A 25,014-nucleotide genomic window follows, 5' to 3' on the forward strand; every position below is an offset into this window, starting at 1 on the left:
ACCTCAGAATTTCCTGGACTTAGGGCTTCAGTACCTTTAACTGGTAATCGCTCCACTTTTGGTTCATGGTGAAATCTGTAAACACGTGAGGAATTCTAAAATTCAATGTATGTTGTTGATCCCACAGCTGTGTCCTTTTCCAGCCTTCCCCAAACCAAAGAACATTCTTTTAAAAATTTAGAAGTAATGGCTTTTCCTCTCTCTCTCTTTTTTTAAAAAAAAGCCTAATATCTTCCTTCTAATTGATACAAATTATTGTTACAACAACCTGGTAGAATGGAAAGAGCTCCAGATTAGGAGACAAGAGGCCTGAGTTCTGTCCTCTGCTCGGCACCAACACACCTCTGGACTCACGGCCCGTTGCTTAGATGCTCATGAGGCCCCATTTTGTCACCTGTATAATTTGAGGGATGGATTAGATGAACTCGCAGCGTCTTTTCAGCTGGACCATTCTACCATCATAAACATCAATTATCAAACAGCATTTTAAGGGTCTGATAAGCATACGTCTATCAGGTGATGAATGTCCTGTTGGCTTGATGGTAGCCATATTCCCTCTGAGGATCCATTGTATGCTAGCTAGGAGGGTTTTTTCCTCTCCCAGAACACCTCAGCTTGCTTCTCCAAGCTGACAAGAAGAAAAAGCACACACAATGAGTAGCTAATGCATACCAGGCACTGTATTAGGCTCTTGACATGCAGTATGTCCTCACGTCAAAGGTGAGGGCTAGAGACGATCAGCTCTACTATATTCACTTGTTTAAGAACTATTTCCTGGTGGGAATGTAAATTGATACAGCCACTATGGGAACAGTGTGGAGGTTCCTTAAAAAACGAAAAACAGAACTACCATATGACCCAGCAATCCCACTACTGGGCATATACCCTGAGAAAACCATAATTCAAAAAGACACATGCACCCCAATGTTCATTGTAGCTCTATTTACAATAGCCAGGACATGGAATCAACCTAAGTGCCCATTGACAGATGAATGGATAAAGAAGATGTGCCACATATCTACAATGGAATATTACTCAACCTTAAAACGAAACAAAATTGAATTATTTGTAGTGAGGTGGATGGACCTAGAGTCTGTCCTACAGAGTGAAGTAAGTCAGAAAGAGAAAAACAAATACCGTATGCTAACACATATATATGGAATCTAAAGAAAAAAAATGGTTTTGAAGAATGTAGGGGCAGGACAGGAATAAAGACGCAGACGTAGAGAATGGACTTGAGGACATGGGGAGGGGGAAGGGTAAGCTGGGACGAAGTGAGAGAGTGGCATGGACATATATACACTACCAAATGTAAAATAGATAGCTAGTGGGAAGCAGCTGCATAGCACAGGGAGATCAGCTTGGTGCTTTGTGACCACCTAGAGAGGTGGGATAGGGAGGGTGGGAGGGAGGGAGACGCAAGAGGGGGGAGATATGGGGGTATATGTATACGTATAGCTGATTCACTTTGTTATAAAACAGAAACTAACACACCATTGTAAAGCAATTATACTCTAATAAAGGTGTTAAAAAAAAAAGAAAAAAAGATAAAGCAAAAAAAAAAAAAGAAATATTTCCTGAGAGCATCCAACAACATGCTGATGTTGTTTTAGGTTCCAGAGACACAACAGTAAATGAGAGGAACCAAACTATGACATTATATACACATCAATTTATTCCACAAATACTTATCAAATACCTACCATATGTCAAAAACTCTGCTAGTCGCTGGAGACACCAGAATGAGCAAAACTCTGACCTCATCACGTTGACAGCTCAGCAGACTAATGAAAGGACAACAATGATAATGTAAGAGTGCTCTGGAAACACCAAAGAGATAGATAATAGAGAGAAATGTACCTCTACCATCATCTGGTCCAAACATGAGTTAATCAATATACTTTGAAGTTACAAATATGAAACGATCTCTTTGCTTGTTTAGTCAAGTACAGGATTCCACCACTTATCTGGCTACTTTTAGAACATAAACTTAGGTAAATAGTAATATCTATAGCATCTCCACCTGTATATCTTCATTTTTCTCCCTCTTCCGTTATAAATGAAATCACTTTTGTTCTCAATACTATTCACCTCCTTTTGTGAGAAAGCCCTGATACACTCATTGTTCAAGGCCCATTCTTCAAGACATTGGATTCCAAACAGCCTTGGGTCCTCATCAACACAGCTTACCATGAATTCTCCATAGGCAGCAAGGTCATGAACAGAGCAACATTCTTCTTGATTCAGCTCAGTTTGAAACTACTGGAAAGTCATCATCCCACTTTACACTCTCTTCAGGGACCCTCAGTCCCTGGCTACAATGATGGATCAGATCTGGGAAGTGAGTGAAAGCTTTGCAGAAAAGTGAATCCTTAAGCTGGCTCTTGAGGGATGTGTAGGAGTTTATCAGGCGGACAAGGTGTACTTTGGCAGCAGGAGAGGGAGGAGACTGAGGCCGGGGTTGGAGGGAAAGTAGGAAAGACAGTCCAGGCAGAGGTAAGAGGCTGCATGATGGCCAGAGCCACGTAACCACAGAGCAGGTTGAGGGAGACACATGTCCCTGAGTTCTGGGAGTGAGAGAGACGTGGAGACATGCTCAAAGCATCAGCTGCTGCTGGTACTGAAGGAGCCCCTGCTGCTAAGGGAACATCTACCAAATTCTGGACCTGAGGGAGTCACTGAGATTTTGAACCAAAGATTTTAAACAGGATAACATTATGCTTTAGGAAGGTTCATTGTATTACTAGAGCAGTATTAACATTTCGTTGCACGTGTATACGGCAGTTCATTGTTCTAGCTGTCCAGACCTGCTCTGTCTTCCCGTTGATTAATTTCCCTTTGGCAGTAACTTCTCCAACTCCCAACCCCCCTAAACCGGAGTGGCCTGTGTTTTCCTCTCAAGTGGTAAACACCTTTAAGGGAAGCCGGAACAAAAGAGCGAATTTCACTATTGAAAATAACTCTGAGGCTTAATGTTTTTGTAAGGCAAAGAGCCACCCACTTGATTTTTATCCATCTTATGAATTTTGATTTGGGGGGGGATGTGAACTAAAAAACAGTGAAGGCATGTTTTCTGGTTTCAAAAGGAAATTATACATGTAAAAATCAGTGCTTCTGCCCTAAACCACTGAGCAGACTTACTGTATTGCATGCTTTTAGTGAATAGACATAATCTTTATCTTAAGTGGTATAACTTGAAGGATCTCTTTTGGATAAAGGTATTAGTCCAGATTGATAAATGAAATTGTTCAGTCTGTCTCACTCTGGTGGGTTTAGTTTCTAAGATACTGAAACTTAGGCTGGGTCATGCCTATTTACTACATTTGTTTTTCTTTCAAAAGCTCAGTGATTCCCAAATAAGTGGATCTTGGCAACTAATAAAACGTGCCTTACTTATCCAGATTTCAGGCAATTTTAAATGATCTGATAAAAGATTTTGCAGACATCTGGGGAGATTGTGCTCAGCACTGACAAACAAGGGCCATTCTCATTTCAGAAGGAGCCCTCATGAGCCTGTGCCTAGTAGATGCTCATTGGTGCTCGCTGAGAGCACAGATTGCCAGGAATCAGTATTTGGGTTGAGTGTCTTTTGCTAATGGTGAAAGAACGTACTATAATTAGGTAATTAGAGAAAGGAAATACTGCAAAACAAGTCAAGGAAGTACCATACTGCCTCAGTTCTCAGCTAAAATTTGTCTTGATATACTATCGAGCATGAGAAGACTCCTACCCCAAAGTATTCCTAGACGATGAAATTCCATAGATAGCCCTGGTGTACAAAGCACACTCTAAACATTTGGAATTCACCAACAGATTAACAAGAGCACCGACTGCCCTTCCCCTTTCCCTCCCTCTGTGCTTTCTTGGTCAATTCCATCCTTCTTTTCAAGTTCTTCCTCTGCATTCCTTTGAGGAGAGTGTTTCTCACTTGGCTTTCTTCTACTTCATCTTTTTCATCTTCTCTAACAGTGGCATCATTTGTGACAGCACCATGGTGGGTGTTATGGAATTCTAAGTGGCTCATTAAATAGTGCTTCTGGTATAAGAAAATCAAGTTTGAGACAAAGCCAGGCTTTTTGGTATTTTATTTTGATAAATATTCTGTATTAATCAAGCAATTGAGAAGCCAACATGATGCCAACTTTTATACTCAACTCCAAGGGTGACTGAGGTAGTACCTTTAATATCACAGTGATAAAAATAAATTAAATTATTGGAATAAATATAATACCCCAATAACTGAGTTTTTTCTAATATAAGAGGATTTTTTTTAAAAGAGGGAAAGTTATATCACAAATCCATCTTTTACATGTAGCTGTTCAGTTTTCCTTGCATCATTTATTGAAGAGACTGTCTTTTCTCCATTATATATTCTTTACTCCTTTGTCATAGACTAATTGACCATAAGTGTGTGGGCTTATTTCTGGGCTTTCTATTCTGTTCTGTTGATCTATGTTTTTGTGCCAGTACCATGCTGTTTTGATTACTGTAGCTTTGTAGCATAATCTCAAATCAGGGCATGTAATACCTCCAGATTGTTCTTTTTTCTCAAGATTACTTTGGCAATTCAGGGTCTTTTGTGGGTCCATATACATTTTAGGATTACCTTGGGCCATATGAACATTTTAACAATATTAATTCTTCTAATCCATGAATATGGGATATCATTCCATTTCTTTGTATCATCTTCAATTTCCTTCATCAATGTTTTATAGTTTTCAGAATATAGGTCTTTCACCTCCTTGGTAAGTTTATTCATAGGGTTTTGTTTTGTTTTTGGTGTGATTTTAAACAGGATTGTTTTCTAGGTTTTGTATAGTTTATTATTAGTGTATACAAAAGCAACAGATTTCTGTATATTAATCTTGTATCCTGAAACTTTGCTGAATTCATTTATTAGTTGTAATAGTTTTTTGGTGGGGACTTTAGGGTTTTATATATACATTGTCATGCCATCTGCAAATAGTGACGGTTTTACTTCTTCTCTTCCAATTTGGATGCCTTTTATTTCTTTTTCTTGCCTGATTTCTGTGGCTAGGACTTCCAAAACTATGTTGGATAAAAGTGGTGAGAGTGGGCATGCTTGTCTTGTTCGTGATTTTAGAGGAAAGGTTTTCAGCTTTTCACCACTATGATGTCAGCAGTGGGTTTATCATAAATGGCCTTTATTATTTTGAGATATACCAACATATACCCTCTCTACCAACTTTGATGAGAGTTTTTATCATGAATGGATATTGAATTTTGTCAAATACATTTTTCTGCATCTACTGAGATGATCATGTGATTTTTATTCCTTCTTTTGTTAATGTGGGGTATCACACTGAGTGATTTGTGAATACTGAACTATCCTTGTATCCCTGGAATAAATCCCACTTGATCACGGTGTATGATACTTTTTATATTTTGTTGAATTCAGTTTGCTAATATTTTGTTGAGAAGTTTTGCATCTATATTCATCAGAGATATTGGCTTTTAATTTTCCTTTTCTGTATTGTCCTTGTCTTGTTTTGATATCAGGTGGCCTCACAGAATGAAGTTGAGAGTGTTCCCATCTCTTCAATTTTGGGGAATAGTTTGAGAGGGATAGCTATTAGCTTTTTTCTTCATCTGTTTGGTAGAATTCCTCTATGAAACCATCAGGTTCTGGACTTTTGCTTGCTGGGATTGTTTTTTTTTAATTACAAATTCAATTTCACTACTCGTGATAGGTCCATTCAGATTGTCTATTTCTTCCTGATTCAGTCTTGGAAGGTTGTAATGTTTCTAGAAATTTGTCCATTTCTTCTAGGTTGTCCAATTTGTTGGCATATAACTGTTTGGAGTAGTCTCTTATGACTTTTTGCTTTTATGTGATATCAGTTGTTATTTCTCTTCTTTTACTTCTGATTTTATTTGGGTCCTCTCTCTTTTATTCTTGATGAGCCTGGCTAGATGTTTATCAGTCTTGTTTACTTTTTCAAAAAAGCCAGCTCTTGGTTTCACTGATCTTTTCTATTATATTTTTTGGTCTCTATTTTATTTATTTCCTCTCTGATATTTATCATTTCCTTCCTTCTGTTGATGTTGAGCTTTATTTATTTATTTATTTTTTCTAATTCCTTTGTTAGAAAGGAATTTCGTTAAGTTGTTTTTTGAAATTTTTCTTGTTTCTTGAGGTAGGTCTCTATTGCTATAAACTTCCCTTTTAGAACTGCTTTTGCTGCATCTTACAGATTTCGGAAAGTTGTGTTTCCATTTTCATCTGTCTTGAGGCATTTTCTGATTTCCTCTTTGATTTCTTCATTGACCCATTGTTTTTTCAGCAGCATGTTGTTTAGTGTCCATGTGTTTGTTTCCTATTTTTCTTTCTGTAACTGATTTCTAGTTTCATACCACTGTGGCTGGGGAAAAACGCTTGATGTAGTTTCTATCCTCTTAAATTTGTCAAGAGTTATTTTGTGGCCCAGCATGTGATCTACCCTGGAGAATGTTCCATGTGCACTTGAAAAAATGTGTATTCTGTTGTTGCTTTTAGATGGAATGTCTCTCTCTCTCTATATATATATACACACACACACATTTGGTCTAATGTGTTACTAAGACCAAATTTTCCTTCTGAATTTTCTGTCTGGATGATCTGTCCATTGTAAATGGAAATTTCTAAGTACCTAGAGGTACCCAGTAATATAGAAATTTGTTTTAGTAGCAACAGTCTTGTCGATTATTGCTCTCATTAGCCTCTGCTAACTCTTTAAATTGCCTATGTTAAAGACCATAGGCAATACAGACAAGAGTATAGAGACCAGGGTTATACTGATCAAGGACTCTGCACACTTGAAGGCTTTCAGGAGTTCTTACATCTTCTTTGAGGAAAAGAAGTCTTTTCCCATTTAAAAATATTATGTTCTCTCTCTCTCTTCCTTTCTGTATTTAAATTGGAATAAATCTTCATTCTGAAACTATTTTGTGAATTCTATCCCATCACTTGAGCCAATTGGAGCCTAGGGACATTTCTTTGTGTGAGTGACATTTCTTTGTGTGAGTGATCTTCTTGTATCTCTCAACCTTGCATATGATTATCTTCCCCAGCCTCCTCAACAGGCTCTTCATTGCCAGCAAAGACACAACCAGATTCTCTAACATTATGGGTAATAGCCTGATAAACACCCAGAGATGATTCTTCCACAAATGACAGCACCTAATGAGGCTCTGGAAAGAGATATTTTTGGTGATGCTGTTTTAAGGAAATGCTAGGAAAATGCCTCCTGTGGTACCTTACTAGTATGAAGAAGATCAACAGAAAGCTTTCATACGTCATGGCAATTTTCAGATGACTAATTAGATTTTGAAATTTAAAGAAAAATAACCACTTTTGTTCATGCCTTTAACTACATGCTTAAGGCAATTTCAAAACGCCTTCAACTAAAGATCTAATTGTAGTTGTGCACAATTAGTCATCACTAGAGAACTTTTCCATTATTATTCTTTTCTCCAGGTAATTGATTTGAACTACGAGTTCATATGCTTGAATAGTGTCGTGAATGGATAGAAGATTGGGAAAATTTTTGGCCCAAGAGTCAAGGAGCAGGAAAGACTGGGAAATATACTGTTTGAGCAATTCAGTAAACAAAACAGTTGAGAAAGAATTCTGTGTTGGATATTATCTGTTGCAGCCAGCAGCATTCCCACTCCTTCCTATAGTCTCTCCTGTCTTATAGCAGCTGGATGCCTGGGAATTGTATTCTCTAGGCTTCTTGATAGGAAGGTTTTAAATATAATTTTACCAATGAGATAGACTCACGCTAGGTTTAAGAATTAGAAGGGAGTTAGAACCCATTCCACTCTGTCCATCAGAAGCTGTGGAAATACGGGTTCTGCATAAGATCAGTGTCTTCGAGATACCTGATCAACTCTGTCTCTTGGACATGGGCAGAGGCTTTCTGCAGATTTCTGACCGAAAGGTGACAGAAGCTATGCCCTGGCTGTAACCAAGCCTGCAATGGTGGACCTGAAAGATTGTGTAGATCCCCAACTTTTACTCCTCCTGTCCTTCCAACAGTTTTGTAAGAACCTAATTCCCTATATTAAATCCCTTTCTACTTGAAACACTTATAGTCATTTATGTTCCTCCCTCATCCTGCAAGAGATCTTATTTAAATTATTTTCAAGGGTCAAATGTTAGCCCCTCTTTTAAAGATTATTTATCATACATTATTGGGACTTCCCTGGTGGTGCAGTGGTTAAGAATCTGCCTGCCAATGCAGGGGACACGGGTTTGAGTCCTGGTCCGGGAAGATCCCACATGCTGTGGAGCAATTAAGCCCGTGTGCCACAACTACTGAGCCCACATGCCACAACTACTGAAGCACACGTGCCTAGAGTCCGTGCCCCACAACAAGAGAAGCCACCGCAATGAGAAGCCCACGCACCACAATGAAGAGTAGACCCCGCTCACCACAGCTAGAGAAAGCCCGCGCGCTGCAACGAAGACCCAACACAGCCAATAATAAATAAATTTATTTTAAAAATTAAAAAAAAAGAATATTTGTCATACATTATTAAAAGACAATCTAAATTGTTTGGAAATAATTTCATGCTATTTGCTCTTATAAACCAGACGTTTTACTTACAAAAATTAAGCCTTTTTCTATCATTTTACTTTAACTTCGTGGTTCATTAGAGAATTAAATTCTCCAAGAATTCCTTTCTGACTGGTCGGATCCCTATTTGTTAAGGATGATTAAGTTTAAAGCAGTGATTCCCAAAAGGGGAAGGGAGATTTTGTCACCGCCCCCACTCCGCCCCACCCCACCAGGAGATACCTGGAGACATTTTTGGTTGTCATATTGTGGGAGAGTGTGCTATTGGCGTTTAACGGTACTGCTAAACATCCTACAATGCACAGGACGACCCCCAGCAAAGACTTCTCAGACCCAGAATGTTAATTGTACTGAAGCTGAAAAATCCTAGTTTAAACAAAGGACAACTTCCTGCAATTTTACGCCTATTGATTCTAAGCTAGGACTCTTCCATTGATTTTTTACTGTACCCTCCAAATGACTCATTTCCTTCTTGCTTTGCATCTGATAAAACTCAGCACTTTGGCTCCCTCTGATTCCCACAAAGTCTGTTCCTTATCCACTTAGCCTTTCCTCTTGTGGAGACCTAGTTCCCACCAGGTATTCCATGGCCCGTGACTGCATGTTTCGTTGTGATGTGCTAATTGGGCGTGGGCAGCTGTCGTGGTAATCCACGTGGACAAGACAGAAGGAGAACTTCTTCATTCATTTCTGTGTACAGGATCATGGAATTACAGGAGGGAATCCTAGAGAATGTCTAAACATACATTCCCCCTAGGTATGAGGAAACTGAAGCCCAGAGAGGGAAATGTACTCCCCCAGAGCTATCTATTTCAAGATTGCTAAAATTCTATCTGATAGCATTCGCAGGACTTATAAAAGCTCTCATCTATTCCAAGATAGAATGTTCCTCAATAGAAGACTTAACCAAAGATGGAAGAAATATTCTACTCAATGCCAAGTCCACTTGGGACCTCCCAAGATCATTTATGCTCCCAACACATCTCAACTCAGGATTAATCCAGCTTTGAGAGGGAGGTTCTCCATACTCTTTGGGTTAAATACACCTCTCACCTCAGGACAGAATGACAGAGAATGTGTGTTAGTTCTGAAAGCTCACCATGCCCAATTCAGACCTTGCTGTTCCTTCTCCAAGGAAATCTGTAAGAACTCATTAGCTAACATTGCTCCTGCTTGAGTTTCACCCTTCTTGACTATAAAAATATATATATATATACACATATATATATTTAATGGAAACAACTTAAACACCTAAGAGTGGGAAAGAGATAAAAATAAGTTTTTTGTTTGTTTTGTTTTTTTGCGGTACGCGGGCCTCTCACTGTTGTGGCCTCTCCCGTTGTGGAGCACAGGCTCCGGACGTGCAGGCTCAGCGGCCATGGCTCACGGGCCCAGCCGCTCCGCGGCATGTGGGATCTTCCCGGACCGGGACACGAACCCGTGTCTCCTGCATCGGCAGGCGGACTCTCAACCACTGCGCCACCAGGGAAGCCCAAAAATAAGTTTTAATGTATCAGTATGATGATCAGATTCGCTGGCATGAAAAAAATTATTGCAGAAGAATATTTATTGGCATGGAGAAATATCCATAATATATTCAACGTAAAAGGAAAACAGATGTTCAAAGGACATGTAGTATGATCACAAATTTGATCTAAAACAGTATGTATACTATGGGAAAAAAAATATAGGAAGAAGATGAACCAAAAACACCAACAAGTAGTTATCTCTGAGTATTGTGATTACAGGTGAGGTTTTTCCTCCTCTGCACTTTTCAGAACTTTTCAAATTTCCTGAAAGGAAACTTTTGCAATTTTAAAGGAACCTTTTATTGGCCATGTTAGCACAGAAGAGGCCAAAAGAATAAGGACTGAAAAGGGATACAGACCTTTGCAATCCAGAGGTCACTGATTTCCTTCAAGGCTACAGTTTGTGTGGAGAGGGGAGAAGCCAGATTTGTAAGGGATCCAAAAGCCAGCAATTAAGAAGTGGGAGAGCGACCACAGACCACAGATACCTAAGAGAGAAGTTGAAATGGGGAAAAGGAAGATGACTGCCAGAGATGGTGTTGGGGTCCAATAAAATGACAAATTTTATCTTTCTAAGAGGCAACAAGATTGACTCATCTTTCTTTTCTTTTTCTTTCTTTTTCTTGTTTTTTAAGATAGAGAAGGATCCTATATTAGTCAAGATTCTTCAGAGAAACAGAGCCAGTAGAATATATATGTATATATTCTATCTATCTATCTATCTATCTATCTATCTATCTAGCTAGCTATCTATCTATCTATCTATCTATCATCTATCTATTGAGAGAAACACCCAGGATAATGTTTGACCAAATATCTGGGCACTTGTGACCCAATCAGGCTGATGCATATAACATTAACCATTGCAGACTCAACAGATAGAAAGAAACTAAATGTGAAAGGGAAGAACCTGACTGATGGAGCAAAGTCCTGAGAGGGAAGGGGAATCACAGGGTGAGAAGTGAGGGTGAGACTGTTCAGAGGAGGTCTTCACAGGGATAAACAGAGCACAGAGAGGCAAGCTAGGGCACCTTCAAGGAAAATAAGGAGTTTTCAAGCTTCAGAATGAAAAATGTCCTTATTATTATTTTTTTAAATAAATTTATTTATTTATTTTTGGCCACATTGGGTCTTCGTTGCGCACGGGCTTTCTCTAGTTGAGGCAAGAGGGGGCTACTCTTCATTGCGGTGTGCGGGCTTCTCATTGAGGTGGCTTCTCTTGCTGCAGAACACAGGCTCTAGGTACACGGGCTTCAGCAGTTGTGGCACGCAGGCTCAGTAGTTGTGGCTCATGGGCTCTAGAGCGCAGGCTCAGTAGTTGTGGTGCACGGGCTTAGTTGCTCTGCGGCATGTGGGATCTTCCCGGACCAGATCTTCCCGGACCAGGGCTCGAACCCGTGTCCCCTGCACTGGCAGGCGGATTCTTAACCACTGCACCACCAGGGCAGTCCCAAAAAGTGTCCTTATCTTTAGGGATGTGAACTCACTAAATTCATTTCTATTAAGTATGAAAGAAGTGATTTTTTTAACGATTCATTTGCAAATCGGCTATCACAACCACAAATTAACTGTTACATTTCTTAACTGTATTCAGTCTCTGAAAATGCGAAAGAAGAAGAAATGAATTATCTGTTTCCTTGAGGCTGTCTTAGATTGTCATTTTCATTAAATTTTATTTTAATTCAATGTATTTATCTAATTAAATATCATTTAAAGAAGCCTGAGTGTTCTGTTGAAATTCATCTCTAGAGCAGACCCAGAGTTCCCAAATTATGACTCCAGCTTCGTGACTATTGCTACCACGGGGAAAGTTAACACCTACAAAGAATCTTCAAAGATGAGAAAATCCTTTATTTGGGCGGAGTAACTCTGAAGCATTCCTATGCAAGAGAGAAAGTTCATCAGCAAGATGATCTTATAGAATCCTATCAAATTATCCACATAGAATATAGCTGAGCATTTTGTGCCAAACCTGCAGAATCTCTTTAGCAATTCGTCTTACTATCTACTAGCCTATAAATATCTAGCATCACTTTAAGACTCCTGCTGCAGCTAATGGGATATCCTGAGCATCTATTTTTCTGAAGAGAATAATTTTGTCACATTTGAACACTTGACCCAAGTTATAAACATAAGCATAACTCACTCCTGCATGTGTATGTTGCCTGTTTACTCTGTCCAGTTTGTTCTCTGTTCATCCCAGTTCATCAGATATAGCCTTGCAAATGGGCTTGCAGTTGCAGAGTAAAACACACTCAAGCTGGCTTAAGTGAAAAGGGAACACATTGGATCACACAACTGAAAATTCTTGCTGTAGGGCTAACTTCGGACGTGGTTAGATTCAGACCTCCAACGCAGGACTGTGTTATGTTGATACCTTGGCTCTGCTTACACTGAGTGCAGAATTCTGCTTTCAGAATTCTGAAACAGAACACTGAAAACAGAATTCTGTTTTCAGTGTCTAACGATGGTGGGACACCTAGTACTCGAGACATTTGATTCAATCCTGCCTATGCTGGAGATTCACATTTGGAGATTTGACCTAGCTTACGGCTCTGAAGCTCCTTGCTTGTCTCCCTCTTTGGAACAGATGTATAAAAAAAGATCCCTTTATAAAGATCATCCTTGTATAGCACAGGGAGCTATAGTCAATGTCCTGTGACAAACCATAATGGAAAAGAATATGAAAAAATATATAATAGAGATATAATAATATATATGTATAACGGAGTCACTTTGCTCTACAGAAGAAATTAACATAACATTGTAAATCAACTGCACTTCAATATAATAAAAAAAAATGAAGATCATCGTCTTGTTTCTCTGTAACTGTTGCTGGAAAATCATTTTCCTCCCCTCTCCTCATCTTTCTAATACTTTCTCAAATCACATCCATTATTTTTCCTTTTTCTCCTAAGGGTATATATTTGGCTGTAATTCTTCAAATAACCAAGCTAGGTTGGTGGTCCTTGTCTTGTGAAATAATATGTATATAGTACCATCTAGTGTCCAGAAAGCAGAAAGCCCAAAGCAAGCAAGGCAAACAGGATGCTTCAATTTTTGAAACAGCTGAGTTTGGGCAAAATACAGATTGGAGGAAAAATTATGACCAACTCCATTGATTTGACTCATGTTTATACCTCTAGAAATAATGACCTGTTTCAGAGAAAAAGGCCTGGTTTATTGAAAAATTCAATACTTATTAAACCAGAAAATGTAGGCATTTTTCTAGTTTTAGAGCTGTCCCACAACCAAGTCACATGATCAAACTTACTTAAAAAAAATGTATTCTTGTAGGGGAATCTGTTTTTCTTTTTTCTTTTCTTTTCTTTATTTTTGGCTGCATTGGGTCTTCGTTGCTGCGCGAGGGATTTCTCTAGTTGTGGTGAGCGGGCTACTCTTCTTTGCAGTGCCCGGGCTTCTCATTGCAGTGACTTCTCTTATTGCGGAGCACGGGCTCCAGGCGTGCGGGCTTCTGTAGTTGTGGCACACGGGCTCAGTAGTTGTGGCTCACGGGCTTAGTTGCTCCGCGGCATGTGGGATCCTCCTGGACCAGGGCTCGAACCCAAGTCCCCTGCATTGGCAGGTGGATTCTTAACCACTGCGCCACCAGGGAAGCCCTCTTTTTCAAATAACATGTTTTCCTACAGACTTATGTAATAACATTGGGTATGTATTTCCTGTGGAAAACATTCCTTAATAGACTAAGTTAAAACTTCCTGGAGAGACAGTGCTCCAGAAGGAGAAAACTACCTCCTACGTACATGTCCTCATCAGCGATCTGTTTCTGGCTATCTCTACAGATGTGCTCTGGGGCTTTCTCCTGCCACTAAACGAACAGTGCCAGGATGAACTGACACCAGGAGGGAAATGACATTGTAGACACGGGTCCACACGCCACTGGTAAGGGAGTGGCAAGAGGCTAGATGGCCACTGAGGTTAGAAAATTAACCAGAATGTCTAAGATCAGATAATGGCAAAATATAATATTAGTTCCCTGTCCTCTGGTTTTAGGCATATGCAGAACCATGTCTGGTTTGTGCCTTTATGCTGTATCTTCCTTCACACTGTAGCAAAGCACAGAAAGGAGGAAGAGTAATGAGTAGGGGCGTGCTCTGGGTCATGGTCATGCTCATTCCTTTGACTCCTTTGGCGCCCTTGGGATTTCCCAGGGAGGCAGAACTCAGTAGGGCTGCTCCTTTGAATAAAATTGTTGAGCATCCACTTCCAGTTAGGAGGGAAAGAAGTGCTGATAGCTCTAGGGAATGCAGTAATTCTGAGACAATATTAGCCTGAAAAGTTTAGCTTTATGTTCTTAAAAAAGTTTTTAGTATTTAGTTCTTTAAAAGTTGTTATTGGGCTTCCCTGGTGGTGCAGTGGTTAAGAATCCACCTGCCAACGCAGGGGACGTGGGTTCGAGCCCTGGTCCGGGAGGATCTCACATGCTGTGGAGCAACTAAACCCGTGTGCCACAACTACTGAGCCTGCGTGCCACAATTACTGAGCCTGTGTGCCACAACTACTGAAGCCCGCGCACCAAGAGCCCATGCTCCGCAACAAGAGAAGCCACCACAATGAGAAGCCCATGCACCACAAAGAAGAGTAGTCTCCGCTCGCCGCAACTAGAGAAAGCCCACACACAGCAACGAAGACCCAACATAGCCAAACATAAATAAATTAAATAAATAAATTTAAAAAAATTGTAATGGATTAAGGGAAGATATTTGGGGAGTTTATGTTATCTTCCACTGCCTTGTAATCTTCTGGGTGTTTCTTACCTAGGTGAGCCATCCGTCCTCTTTCCATCACCTTCTGCATTTCTCACTCTTTCCCGGAAAGCCTTCTTCAGGTTTCTCCTCTTTGCCTTCCTCATCTGACCCATCCAGCATCCTTAACTATCACCAGAATTTGAATGACCACAGAATCTCTGTCCAACTCCAACCTCTGCCTCAAATTTCACCTCCACTCGACCGCTGAATGTCTCTAGAATTTTCCATCACTCAGAACTGCAAACTTTGCCTCCCCCCCCCGCCACCAAACCCTCATGTTATCTAAGCACCAATTTTCCTCTCAGTGTTTTATTTCTGATTGACCCACAGCTTCCCAATCGGCTAACTCTTCTGTCCTAACTGACCTCTAGCTCTTTTTTGCCAGTTGCCCCTGATTTGGAGATTGTAATCTTCATTTCTTGGGCTTCCTTTCCTCATTATTCTTTCTGTAAGACCTGATGATAACATCAGTGTCTCTAGTCCCCTCTCTATTTTACACATCACCGTCATATTCAATATTTGGAAGCATTTTCCAGTCTGTTACGGAACAAATTGCGTTGCCTCCACCCCCTGCCTAGATTTGTATGTTGGAGGCCATATGATCAGGCCCCCAAGATGGCTGTACTCTTGCTATCTGTCCATCTCCTGCGCGACCAGTCCCTGCCTCACCCACACCTACACACCGGACTGACCTTCCCTCTTCATCACAGAGCCTGATCGGTGAATGCCTACACACCTGCCCGCTGCTATAATTAGATAATGATAGTTTATCAAAGGGAAGTCATCTGCCCCATGAAGGTTGTTAGCCCGAGGGGCGATGAGGGATGTGCCCCCTGCTGGTTTCCCTGGTAACCGATGAACCAAGCTGACATCAACTCCCCCTGTAACTGGCAATCTCCCCCATCCCCCCCGGGGGGGCAAGGCTGCTGCAGTGTCCTGCCCGCCAGCTGCTGCACATGGTGTGGCATCGCTCCAGGACCTTCCTTCAGACGTGTAAGATGCCCCACATCCATTAAGCCACGGATGTCTCTGTCTCTGACTTCCGGGCTCTTTCTTCAGTCTCGAGGCTGGGCAAGTACAGGCTTGCAGGCCAACGGGTGCAGAAGCCTAATAGCCAGTATCTCAGAATGTGACTGTGTTTGGAGACAGTCCTTCCAGAGGTAATCCAGTTAACCTGAGTCATTGGAGTGGGCTCTAATCCAATATGATTGTGTCCTTACTAGAAGAGGAAATTGGGAAAACAGACATGTACACAGGGAAGGCTACAGGAAGACACAGGAAGAGCTACAAGCCAAGGGGTGAGGCCTCAGAAGAGCCCGACCCTGCCAACACCTGGGTCTCAGGATTCTGCCTCTCGACAGCCTTCAGCTGCAGCATCAACTCTTCCCTGGGTCTGCAGCCTGCCAGCCCACCCTGCAGAATTAGAACTTGTCAGCCCCTATGGTCGTGTGAAACAATTCCTTAAAATCAACACCCCTCTCTCTAAAATACGTGTACGCACATCCTATTTGTTTTGGTCCTCTGGAGAACACTGACTAGTACCCACTACAAATTAAAACCTATAATTGTTTTTTTTAATGCCAGATTCAGTGCCAGATCTTTAGACTAGTAATCCAAGTTCTTCACAATAATATCCCCGAAGTCCCATTCCAACTATAGTTTATGTTACTTTCTTTCAATTATCCTTTGATCAACCTGCTAACAATAACATTTATTGAAAAACCAACTATTTAACATTTAAGAAACATTTTTTCCTGTGGTCTAAATGCATAGACTGGACTCAGACTGGATTCAAATCCAGCAATTTACTTGATTTTTCTAAGGTTCAGTTTCTTTATCTGTAAAACGGGAATAATTCATCCGATTATTCTGTAACTAGTTATTGAACAACTACGGGTGACACAAATGCATTCATGGTGTTGCTACATTTTTTTTTAAAGCTTTCTATTTTTAAAAATTATTTATTTAAAAAAATATTTATTTATTTTTGGCTGCGTTGGGTCTTTGTTGCTGCGTGCGGGTGTGGAATCTTCCCGGACCGGGACTTGAACCCGTGTCCCCTGCATTGGCAGGTGGACTCTTAACCACTGCACCACCAGGGAATCCTCCATGATGCTGCTACTTTTAAGACTAGTCAGCGGACGCGTCCACCTCCCAGGTGCTGGTGCTGTTTACTAAGAAGAGGACTAGAGAAGAGCAAATTTAGGGAAGGAGATGAATCACGAGTTTTATTTGGACTCTGTTCAGGATGAAATCCCTCTTAAATATCCAAGAGGAGATGATAAGTAAGCAGCAGGATACGTACAAATGGAGCTGTAAGATTAGAACGGGGCTAGAGGTGGAAAATTGAGAGTGATTTGCCTTGAAATGCATTTAGAGCCATGAGATAAACGACATGAATTTAGATGAGCCAACGGGAGAAAATGCTTCAGGAGTTAGTCAGCAGCTGTGCAAAATATTGAAGAGGTTCCATTATGGGATGGCTGCTTGAGGAGCTCTGAGGACCCACTCCGCAAGGAAACAAGCACAACTGCTGACAGCTATCTTAAAATTTTTTTTCTTTTTAAGTCTCTGGAAATTGTCTTAAGGGCATACAGCAAATAACAAAATATTTGTTCAAAAAGAATACGCTAGGGCTTCCCTGGTGGCGCAGTGGTTGAGAGTCCGCCTGCCGATGCAGGGGACGTGGGTTCGTGCCCCGGTCCGGGAAGATCCCACATGCCGCGGAGCGGCTGGGCCCGTGAGCCATGGCCGCTGAGCCTGCGTGTCCGGAGCCTGTGCTCCACAACGGGAGAGGCCGCCAACAGTGAGAGGCCCGCGTACTGGGAAAAAACAAAACAAAACAAAACACTAAATCTTGCTAAGAACAGTTGAACCTGGCATCTGAGCTATGACCTGCTCCCTCCCGCCTACTCTTCCACCCTGACCGAGCTCAGCTTGACAGAAGCTCCATTCCAATCAGGTTTGGCTAGAAACATAGGACTCCCCCCCTCCCCCCTGCCCCCCCATCAGCTCCCAGTCAAGGGAAAAGCTATTTCACTGGCAGGCACAGGACAGCAGCATTTCTCATCCCCTCCAACTCTGTATTTAAGAGGCTAAATTCCTGGGAGTGTGCCTAAGAGGTCAAGGGCTCCATTCTCCATCCAGCCACCCCACACAGGGTGGAGGCTCTCCACCAGTGAGAATGCTGGCTTCTTACATGCCCTCACACCAGTGCACCTGGAGAGCAGAGGTTCTATCTACCCTGCGAGAAGCAAGCCAAGGAGACTACAAGTTACCACTCCACCCAGGGCCCAGAGTATGGCCCAGATACACTGCCCAGAGCAAGACGCATTACACAAGAACAGAACTACCAAGCTTTCATCAAAGGAACTGACTTTATCTGAAACAGAGTGTGGGGAAGTTCAAGCCTAAGGGAACTCTCAAAAAAAACCCACAGCTCTTAATTAAGAGCAACAAGCTAAATCATAGTCTAGCTAGTCTACCAGATAGAATCAGGCAAAGAGCCAGCTAAAAAGAGCCCACCTGGGGTCAGAACAAGCCTTAAAGACTGGCCCCCAAACTGCCCCTGCTTGAAATTAATTGGAATAGGCTGTGGAGGAATTTGTGTCTCAGGGAATAATAAAAAAAAAGAGTAATCAGCCAGCAATTATGGAAGCCTGACAGCTTGCTGTAATACCAAGTGAAGCCAGACAGCTTCACAGAGAGATCACAGGAAGAGACAGTCCGAGAGAGCTGTGCTAAAACTGTGTCATCCCAAGGTAGCTGTGTGCACGTCAAGGCTGCATCTTCTGAGGAGTGACACCAAAGACTTCATACTGTGGGGGAAGAGATTTCACTGAAGTAGTCCAGCCAGATCACTAAACGAACAAGCAAACAACAACAAAAACAAGACCTGGAGAGAAGGTGAGGGGAATCATGATACACAGTTGCCACAATGTATTACCTAAAATGACCACTTTTCAACAAAAAGTGAGGCATACAAAGAGACAGGGAAGTGTGACCCATACACTGGGAGAAACGGAGGCAACAGAGATGGCCTGTGACAGGGTACGGATCTCAGATTTCATACCTTGAAAGCTGCCACTGTACCTTAGTTCAATGAACCAGAGAAAAATACGCTTGAAGGAGGAAGGTATGATGACAATGTCTGGTCAAAAAGAAAATGTCAATAAAGAGAGAAAAGTTTTAAAAAAGAATGAAATGGAAATTATGGAGTTGAAAATACAATAACTAAAATGAAAAATGTTACTAGGGGGGCTTGACAGCAGATTGGAACTGAAGAAAGATAAAGGAACCTGAAGAGAAATCAATATAGCATATGTAATCTGAAAAAAAAAAAGAGAGAAAAGAATGAATAAAAATGAACGGAGCCTCAGAGAAATGTGGGCCACTACTGAGTACACCAATATACGTGTAATGAGAGTCCCAGGAGAGAGGAAAAGAAGCAGAAAAAATACTTGAAGAAATAATGGCTGAAAAGCCTACCTTTGCTGGAAAACATCTACACATCCAAGAAATTAAACAAACTCCAAGTACGATATATGCAGAGATCCACACCAACACAGACCATGGTAAAAATGCTGAAAGGCAAAGAAGAAATCTGGTAAGTTCCAAGAGAAACAAGTCACAAGCTAGTGACTCTGCAGGGAGCACTTCTCACCCAGCAGAGGTCCTGACTTCCTCCAGCTGCCTCCTCTGAACCCCCCAGGTTAGATCTGCTCTGCCAGCGCTACCAGAACAGCAACTACTTCACCTTTTATAACCCGCATTTCACTTGTAGTCAGGCTTGGCCACATAATTTGTAGGGCCCAGTGCAAAATAAAAATGAGGGGCCCCGGTCCAAAATTTCTTAAGGATTTCAAGACAGTGTTAGCAAAGCATTAAAATCAAGCTCAGGGACATCCTGAGTGTGAAGCCCAATCCGAACCCATGAAGCTGGCCACGCTTAGCTTCTCAATGTCTTTCTTACTAGATCTTAAGAGCCATGCAGCCAAGTACCCAGGTGGTGTCTCTCTTGCTCATCACTGAACTCCTTTAGTCCTTCCCAGTGGCTATCACAGTAGGCACTTAATGAGTCTGCAGCATATTCAAATTACTTATTTCTTGCTAAACAACAAGAACAACTAGTTTTTGCTCCACTGTATGTGGTACTTATTACATTGTTTCATTCACAAAAGCCTCATCTTTCACTGTGTTTTAGCATGCTGACCTTTTCAGAAGTAAAGAGTACATACAGCTTAAGCCCAATTATTTTATATTTACATTGCAGTTCTTAAATAATTTCATCATATTTATAAACCCACTGAACAGAACACTGCTTTTTCTCTGAGTTGGTCTGTTGGAGATGCAGGTTTTAGTACCTTCTAATTCATTTCACAGTTACTGAGGAAGGATCCCGCCGGATCAACCAGTTAGCTTCGTTTTTAAGTAAGTACTCAGCCGTTCCAGAATTTTGAACTTTTTGATGTGTGAAACACTATCTTAGCTTCGGATTCCATAGAAGCCTCCATCTTCTATGCTATATGTATGGTTACAACAGGTGTGAACAGGTAAATGGTGGTGCGTCTTTGGAACTTTATCGAACTTCTCTGTGCCCGTTTCACATCTGATGAAACAGGGATACTACTACCTACCTCACAAACTTCACTAAAGAGAATTATAGGAAGTGCCTTATATGGGCACCTAGGAGAGTCCTTAACACTCAGCAGATACACAACAGACGTTAAATTTTTCTCCCTCTTACACGATAGGGTGCTGCCTGGATCTGCACGAAATGCTACCATCTACTTTTCTAATTCACCGAAGTTTTTCTTGCTTACCAAGAATCACCAGATGTTAGGTGGGTTTTGAAATTCTTCTGATTTAAACATGCTAATAATCAACATGTCTCATTAATCACAGTGCTCTAGCATCAACTGAGATTTACTTCATACAGTAATTCACTCTGCGAAAAGGTGCGTTCTGAAAAGCTGGAGTTGCAAAATTCTCACGACGAAATGCAACGTTTCAACGTAACCAAACAACATTTTAAATAAAGTATTTCATTTAATCCCGTGATTCATATCATGATCCTTCAGTTTAATGAATTTAGCAGGTTAATACCTGACTTACTAATAATCTTCATGAACACATTTTCCTTATTGAATACAAAGTGAACCGTTACAAACTACAGCCACAATCATCGGGAGATCAAAGCCACTGAGCAAGTAGACAAGCTATAAAAAAAACTTTATTAAAAAAAATAGACAACATATGTAAACATCTTTTTCAGTCACAAAGCTTCATAATACAGCGTATCAGGCCCAGGCCTCAAATCTCTGCAGCGGGAGCACCTTAACTGTTGACTAATAGTAATCAGCTTAATTTATCTTTCAGTGAGCTATTAAGTCTATGTGAAAATAAATAACCAGATTCCGCTAAGTATACCTATACACATAGAAAATCGCAAATGTACAACAGATCTCAGCAAAAAATAACTATCTGCAGTAACATGTGAGATCGAGTCCTTATATGACAATTATCTTTTTAATGTAACTTCATTTCTAAAGTCATCATAATGTAGAGTTGACTAAAATAAAGCTAAACAGGAACAGAGTAGAGGGACCACACAGACGGACATCCATCACTCCCCTACCCTCACACAGAGTGCCACACACCCACACACACACACACACGATGTTTTGGTAGAAGCAAAACTGAAAACACAGTTTCTATATTTCGTGTTTCATGTATTACCGTAGGCGTGTATTTCGTTTACTTTTACCTGGAAGTTATATGCCCTCATATGACTGAGTATGAAGTAGCCAACCACAGTTTCAAATGTGATACAATTTTGAGGAAACCAAATCTCTGTTATGTAATTCAACGACCACCCAAAAGTGAAGCCAAATCATAGAATGGACCATAACACCACAGAATGTAATTAAGGACCTGAGATTGTGCTTCAAGAATTTCCTTAAGGCAAAATGCGCTTATATTAAAATAATCCTGTCATGCCCTGTTCATCACTTGCAGTGGCATACTTGTTAGATGACTAAGAGCTTCTAAAGTGGCCAAATAATATAATTTTCCTCCTTTTTTTTTTTCCTACTATAGGTAGATACTTTATCACACCGGATTAAATCACTGACCTTCCAGTTATTCAGTAAACCTTAATAAGCAAGGTAAAATTTTAAATGAAATATCAAGTAATGTTTGCAATTACAGTTTTTTACTGTAGGGAAAATTTAAAATGCTTATTGTGTGTCATCTGAATAACCCTATTCTAGGGAGAGAAGCATAATAGATTTAACAAAAGAACCCAGGCAAGTTTACCAAGCTCCTGGATAGCCATTTCAGTAGCTTAATAACTCAGTAGTTTATTTGTATCGTAACTCTATGATTTATAAAAGTGACTCATAAAATAATTTAAAATCAACCTGATCTGCTAGCCAAAGATTAGCTGTATAAACCCACATCTGAAAATAACTTAATTTCTCCATTCTATCACATCAGCTTGTCCCACCCAACAGATATCTAACATGTATCTACAATTAAGTGAATAACTACTATTCTAAAACACTTAAATTCTAACCGTACTGCTGTTTCTTGACTTTGCAGTGTTTCTAACTGTATTTGAGATTATTAGGATGATTATGCATTTAAACAGAGAAAAATAATATTAAATGACATGAATTTTCTTCGGCACGTAACGCACGCATCGATTGATTTTTAAAAACTCTACGACAAAAGGAAACGCTTTACGCTTCTGGATACCAAATCAATGGCTACTGATGAAGGAAGAAGGAAGATCCTTTCTACAGGGAGAACACACAGGTTAGCACCTTTCAACTGTATACAGGATGGTCTGAGTCAAATGTCAATGACTGGCTTTTTGAAAAATCTACTTTGGAGTTCTAATGGATAAAATTTTTAGAAGTTACATTCATTAAAACTTTTACGAGTTACATTCAGTAAAATTTTCTCAAAGAGAGAAATAGTGCATATTTTAGGTGAGATCTGGACATACTTATGCATTGTAAGCCTACTGCCGAGTTCGTTAGATAGTTCACATAGGACTCTCCATCTGTTCTAGTCATCAAATTTTTTTTACATAAACATCTTTACTTGCTAACATCACATTACTCTTGGCTTCTTGTTGCACAAATAACAAAAAAAAAAAAAAAAAGGAAAGAAATGGAAGAAGGTAAAGGAAAATAGAAAACAAAACGAAGGAAACAGGAAGGAAGGAAACAAAAATGGCGCACTCATTACAATTTCTGTGTGTACTAATAGACAAGGATATAAATGGGAGCGAACAAAGCATTTAAAATTGTGCTTAAACACAGATGTACACTGTTGCACATTTGTTTTACACGTGTGTAGTGTTTCAAGTTGCTAGGTAAGAATCCAGTGGAATAACAATACAGTCAGCCAACCGCAATCACATATATTTTTGGAGAAGTTAGACATCCATTACTAGTTTAGTAACATGGCCACAGCTTTGAAAACACAGCAGCATAAAACAATTCAAAGGTAGACACACTGTTTTCATGTGTTCACCTTAAAAAAAAAAAATGCTTGAACAATATAAGGCACTTAAGACAGAAATTCTTTCTCCAGTTCGTACAGGGATGGTCGGCTCATTCTGCTTCTTAGCCTGCACAGAGGCACCGTGCAGTCCCTGCTCTGGCCTTCCATGTCGGCATCCAGTAAGGAAGGCACGTGGGGCTTAGTTCTCTCCTTGGCACCGAGGGGACAGTCAGGGGCTGGTTCTGGACCGCCCGCCACAGGGCAGGCCTGTGCGGGCTGAGACTCTGTTCTCTGCGGGAAGGCCTTTGGGGCACCTACCTGGCTTCTTAGGTGGGGAGGACGGGGCAGAGGCATCATATGGACAGCTCTCTGTTTTTCGGGTGGGACCTCACTTGGCAGGTCACTATGGGGTCCAGGCGGCGAGGGGGACGTCCCCCAAACCCACTCAGGGGGCAGCTGAGAGGCTCCGGGGGCTGAGATGAGAGCTGCACCAGCTGGTTGAAGAGGCAAAGACAGTGTGTGATTAGAAAGACAGTGATGTCGAAATCAATGGATAGCAAGGAAAATAACCAGGATGACTTCCCTTAGGTGACCACCTTAAAGTGAGCTTTCACAAAAGAACCTGAACACAAACCTTACCTTTAAAATTGTTAGGAGAGAATGTTTGTTTTTATGGAAAAGTACTACAAGGTTGGAAAGACTGCTTGAACCTATGGAAACGACACCTATAAAGAGCTAAGTCATCATCATACACTTAGGACAATGATTATTAGAAGTGTTTTATTAACAGGATAGATTTCACAATGGGTTAGACTGGACTAAAGTTAAGACTTAAAAATGACGGTGAATATGACTGAATTCACTCTCAGGTGATGATTTGAAAAAATTAATGAAAATAAGAAAGCAGATACTGTTTTACATGTTACAGCCTCCCTTTTTTGTTCTGAAGAACTGACTTACTACCACTGTAGCAAATAATCATTGGCTTCAAACTAAGAAAAAAGAATGCTTTTTTATGGGATTCTTGTGCTAGGGTTTCACTGTGTGCAATTATAAATTACTAATACTTTATTGCATCATAAAAGGGCAATAAACCAATTTATCTAAAGACAATGAACAATAATATGAAAAAAAATCTTGTCTAGGCGTAGCACTTAAAGAGATAAATGAAAAGATAACACAAATGAAAGCAGTTTCAGTTTTAATATACTTTATAACCGATCCTAGCATAACATTTTACAAACTAAAAAGCATTTTTCATATACATTATCTCATTTAATCCTCATGATCTATATCTGAGGTAGTTGTAATTATCTTTATATACAAAAGGAATACTAGTCATTCCCCACACAGCACCTACTGTCCATTCGACTTTTACACCCCCTAAACTCAATCTCAACATAAACCTGGGCAGCAAAGCCAGGTGACACTGTGTCAAACGACTAGTTTTACTGTCAACTCTCCCACTAATTATTTGGTTCAGATTTTGGCAAATGACTCTCCTTCCTACCACAAGGGGCTTGGGGCAGTTATTCTCCATGTGCTTTTTCTGTTTTTGTTTTTTTTTTGCGGTACGCGGGCCTCTCACTGCTGTGGCCTCTCCCGTTGCGGAGCACAGGC

The 25,014-nt window shown here is 40.6% G+C and overlaps 1 protein-coding gene across 6 annotated transcripts in view; it reads right to left on the minus strand.

Annotated features, from left to right (window-relative positions):
* Nucleotides 1-509: 509 nt before the first annotated feature.
* MAP3K21 (mitogen-activated protein kinase kinase kinase 21) overlaps nt 510-25,014 on the minus strand; it is a 71,247-nt gene continuing 46,742 nt past the window's right edge. The window contains exons 10-13 of one of the 6 annotated variants that reach the window (XR_004035803.2): nt 23,713-23,888; nt 19,369-19,463; nt 1,704-1,784; nt 510-628 (exon numbers count right to left, since the gene is read on the minus strand). Coding sequence is in view for 5 of the 6 variants with exons in the window: in XM_030839657.2 (XP_030695517.1) it covers nt 23,461-23,888 (428 nt within the window). In the remaining variant the exon portion in view is untranslated. Of the gene's footprint in view, nt 629-1,681; nt 1,785-10,122; nt 10,600-17,921; nt 18,741-19,368; nt 19,464-21,090; nt 23,889-25,014 lie in introns of those variants that run through there. The other 5 variants (XM_060286231.2, XM_060286233.2, XM_060286232.1 and 2 more) reach the window with 5 other exon arrangements.

The sequence above is a fragment of the Globicephala melas genome, chromosome 16, assembly GCF_963455315.2.
Source record: "Globicephala melas chromosome 16, mGloMel1.2, whole genome shotgun sequence".
NCBI classification, from domain to species: domain Eukaryota; kingdom Metazoa; phylum Chordata; class Mammalia; order Artiodactyla; family Delphinidae; genus Globicephala; species Globicephala melas.